We start from the raw sequence: 3,485 nt of genomic DNA, 5'->3' as shown, positions 1-3,485 counted from the left end.
CCAGGCAGCATGGCTGCATGGTGGTGATCTCAGCTTGAGCTGGGACGCCTCTCGAGGTTGCTTTTTGAGGCAGAGAGACCTTTTGCCAACGACAGATCATTGGATGAACCCAGTTTGAGTTCTCCCTGAAGTGCAACTGGACTGCTCACCAGGTGACACTCCCCTTGAACAGGGATGCCTCTCAAGGTTTGAGATCCTGTACCTGATACTAAGAGATCCCTCCTTACGCAAGGCAGAGAAACCCCTTATTCACAACAGATCATTCATCTGTAACAAATTGGCATAGTTGGCAGGATCCTAAATAAGGATTCATGACAGAAGTCTGCTGTCTCAGTTGGGAGACTGTCTTCCTTTTTCTCCTTAATTAGGTGCCTTGGGGACACCTTATCCTTATACACAAAGTTGCTTATTTCCATAAAATATGTAAGAACATGTTTGTACATGCACAAACACACTTTTTCCTTTTTTTTTTTTTTTTTCCTTGGTTTGGTGTTTCTTTCAGTTAACACCAATAATTCAATGATGCTCCAGCTTCCATTTACAGCTGGTCAAAACCTCCCCGAGCCCATCCAAATTCTCAGAAAAGGCACATGTTCTTAGTGAAAACATGAATGTTTTAATTTCATTTTATACCCATCTGTAGGTTTCACCAGAGATTCAGTGTTACTCATCACTTTGCAAAACAGTTTGTGGCCAGGTGCTGTTAGTCTATGTGGAACAGTTCAGTCTCAGCAGAAACATTTCTGGAATGTAGTTAATAAAGGCAGCTTTTAGGAAAAAAATACTAGAAAGTTACAGTAGAAGGGCACAGCTTACTGCCTACTGATAAATATGTTATTGTACCACAACTGGGAGAAATTGCTACTGGGCATTGGGATTCCCTAAAGGGTCTCTGTGGGTGCATGGGGCAGTGCCACCAACTAAGACGTAATCGTGTGTGATGAGTGAGGATGTCTCAGACTGGCATCCTTGCCTGCTAAGCAAATTGAAGCAGGTCAGGAACACCCTAGGTTTCCCCCCTGTGTGTCTGAATCAAGTTGATCTCATACTTGGCAGTGACTAGAATTTTATTGAGGCAAAAAAAGGTATTTATCCCAGTGAAGGTGGTGGAAGGAGACAGGGGCTGTCGACTCCTTTCTCTGCTAAGCTTCTTTGCTCAGGATGGAATTCCTGGACTCTGATTCCTCCATCTGCTGGCGCTTTCTGAAATGAGAGGAGGACATCTCATGGCTATTCCATGGAGGACACCTTGTGGGTGTGCAGACAGCAGCTGGCAGGGCCAGAGCAGGAGCTTGGCTGCTTAGTGCAGCAATCCCCTGGGATTCCTCCCCTTCTCTCCCACTGCTGCTCCGGGTGGCAGAAGGGGCCTCACCTGCGTCTCCACACCCAAAGTGTCATGATGGCAGCCATGGCCACACCTGCCAGCAGCCCAGCCCCAAGACCTGCGAGCAGCACCACCTCTGAGTTCCCTAAGAAACATGAGCAGAGGCTGCCATGAGATTTCGAGGCTTTGTTTCATCCTGTGGGACAGGGCAGCTCATGGCCCCCATCCCCACCCCCATGGGTGTCACCTACCCCACGGGATGAGGAGACTGCCGGTGCCCAGGCTGCGGTGGCGCACGCGGCAGGCGTAGCTGTGCCCGTCATGGGGAGCCACGGCCAGGGTGATGCGGAGCTGGTAGGTGAGGTCTGCGTTGGGCAGGACGGCACTGGTGTTGAGCGCCGGGCCCGGTGGCACCTCCTGGCCATCCTGCAGCCAAGCCACGCTGATGGGCCGTGGGTAGAAGCCGGTGACGTGGCAAATGAGCAGGAGCTGGTCTGGTCTGGGCGTGCGGGCAAAGACTGTGGCCACAGGGAGCTCTGGGGTGTGAGAGCCAAAGGGTGAGAGGAGCACCTGTGGGATTGGGGTGACTGTGCCAGGGTCAGGGTGGTCTCACCTTGTCTCTCCAGAGCTGCCTTCCCATTGCGCAGTAACAACTCCATGTCGTCAACGCATGTATCATTGAAGAGGACTTCCACCAACTCAGTGAAGGCAGTATAGTTCTGGAGAATGGCCTGCACGTACCGTGACAGGCTGGTGTCTTGGGAGAGGACCCAGGTGGCATTGTCCATGTCGAAGCTGAGGAAGTCCTGGCCGTTGTAGCCCACATAGGCGAAGGACCGGGCGGTCCAGTTGGGGTAGAGCTCACAGCCCACCATGCATTGGGCCACAAAGGGGTCTGGAGGGGCAGAGAGGAGAGAGGTTGCATGAGGGGCTGGGACTACCTTTCCGCGGATATGGTCAGCATCTCCTGTGCAGCGCCAGCCCTGCTGGGTCCTTCCTTACTTCCCAGATGCTGTTCAGAGAGGGGATGCAGAGAACACCGGTTACTCACAGGGCACATCCTTCTGCATGGCACCTTCATTGATCAGGTGGCTGAACTGCTGCAAATAGATCTTGATCATGTTCTCAATGGTGTCCCAGTCACTGCGGGGCAGGGATGGGCGCACCCAGGGCTGGTAGAAGTGGATAGTCCAGGTGTGCTTATCAAGAGAACCGAGCTCAATGTCTTCCAGCAGGCCCAGCCCCTCTGTCTCCACAAAGGAAGTGTTTTGGAAGGTGGAGGTCTGGAGCAGACGGATTGTGAAGGTCCCTACATGAGACAGAAGTCCACAGGGGGAGGTGAGAGTGGGACAAGAGGGCTGGGTAATGTGGAGGGGCTGAGAGATAGATGCTCAAGGTTGCAGGTACCTGGGGACCCCCCACAAGCCCCCCACATCCTAGGCACCTCCAGTTCCCACCCCCTGCATCTAGCTAGGGTGGCTGCATCCCTGCCAGGGAGGAGATGCGGGTCCGGGGGACAAGGAGGGTTGAGCAGGCAAGTGACCAAGGTGGGTGTGGAGAAGGAAGCCCCTCACCCATGGGGTCCCACAGGGGCATGGCAGCAGGTGTGAATGAGCCAGGGCTCCCACTTACCCTCTAGGTTTGCCCATGTCCCAGAGAGGAGGAGGAGGCAGAGGAGCAGGAGGAGGAAGCAGCAGCAAGGATGCTGCATGGTGCTGGCAGCAGGGCCCTGAGTGTAGTAGTGTGTGCAGCAGCAGGAGGAAGGGGCTGTGAGAGATGTAGCTGCACCCTTCTTCTCAGGGTGGCTCTGCCTGGGCAGCTCCACTGGTGCTAGTGGCCCTGACAGCCAATGGGGCTGGCACTGAGGTTTTGGGGAGGGCCCCAAGGTTCCTGCTTGGAGTGGGCTGGTCTGGGGCATCCTCAGCATGGCTGTGAGTGCTGGGGGAATTTGGGTGGGAGCGAGGCCATCCCACTGGCTCTGGGAGGGCTTCCTCATGGCTGCAGCAGCTGGTGACCTGACCTCTCTTTTCTACCTCCATGGAGGTGTCACCTGGCCATGGGCTCCATCCGCTGTCCCTAACAGGAATGTCCCTTACTGCCACTTGTGCCTGGCATGTCTGGCCTTGTGTAGCACAGACATCTCCATCTGCTCTGTACTGCC

At 54.6% G+C, this 3,485-nt stretch overlaps 1 protein-coding gene across 1 annotated transcript; it reads right to left on the bottom strand.

Annotated features, from left to right (window-relative positions):
• Positions 1-1,142: 1,142 nt before the first annotated feature.
• Positions 1,143-3,035, bottom strand: LOC141964197 (T-cell surface glycoprotein CD1b-3-like). The gene is made up of 6 exons (XM_074914282.1): positions 2,957-3,035; positions 2,376-2,633; positions 1,938-2,219; positions 1,576-1,860; positions 1,373-1,469; positions 1,143-1,203 (listed from the first exon to the last, which is right to left on the bottom strand). The coding sequence occupies exons 1-6, from the start codon at positions 3,033-3,035 to the stop codon at positions 1,143-1,145; spliced, it is 1,062 nt and encodes a 353-aa protein (XP_074770383.1).
• Positions 3,036-3,485: the final 450 nt, after the last annotated feature.

This window comes from Athene noctua, chromosome 10 (assembly GCF_965140245.1).
Source record: "Athene noctua chromosome 10, bAthNoc1.hap1.1, whole genome shotgun sequence".
Taxonomy (NCBI): domain Eukaryota; kingdom Metazoa; phylum Chordata; class Aves; order Strigiformes; family Strigidae; genus Athene; species Athene noctua.
This window is presented reverse-complemented; position numbering and strand designations above follow the sequence as displayed.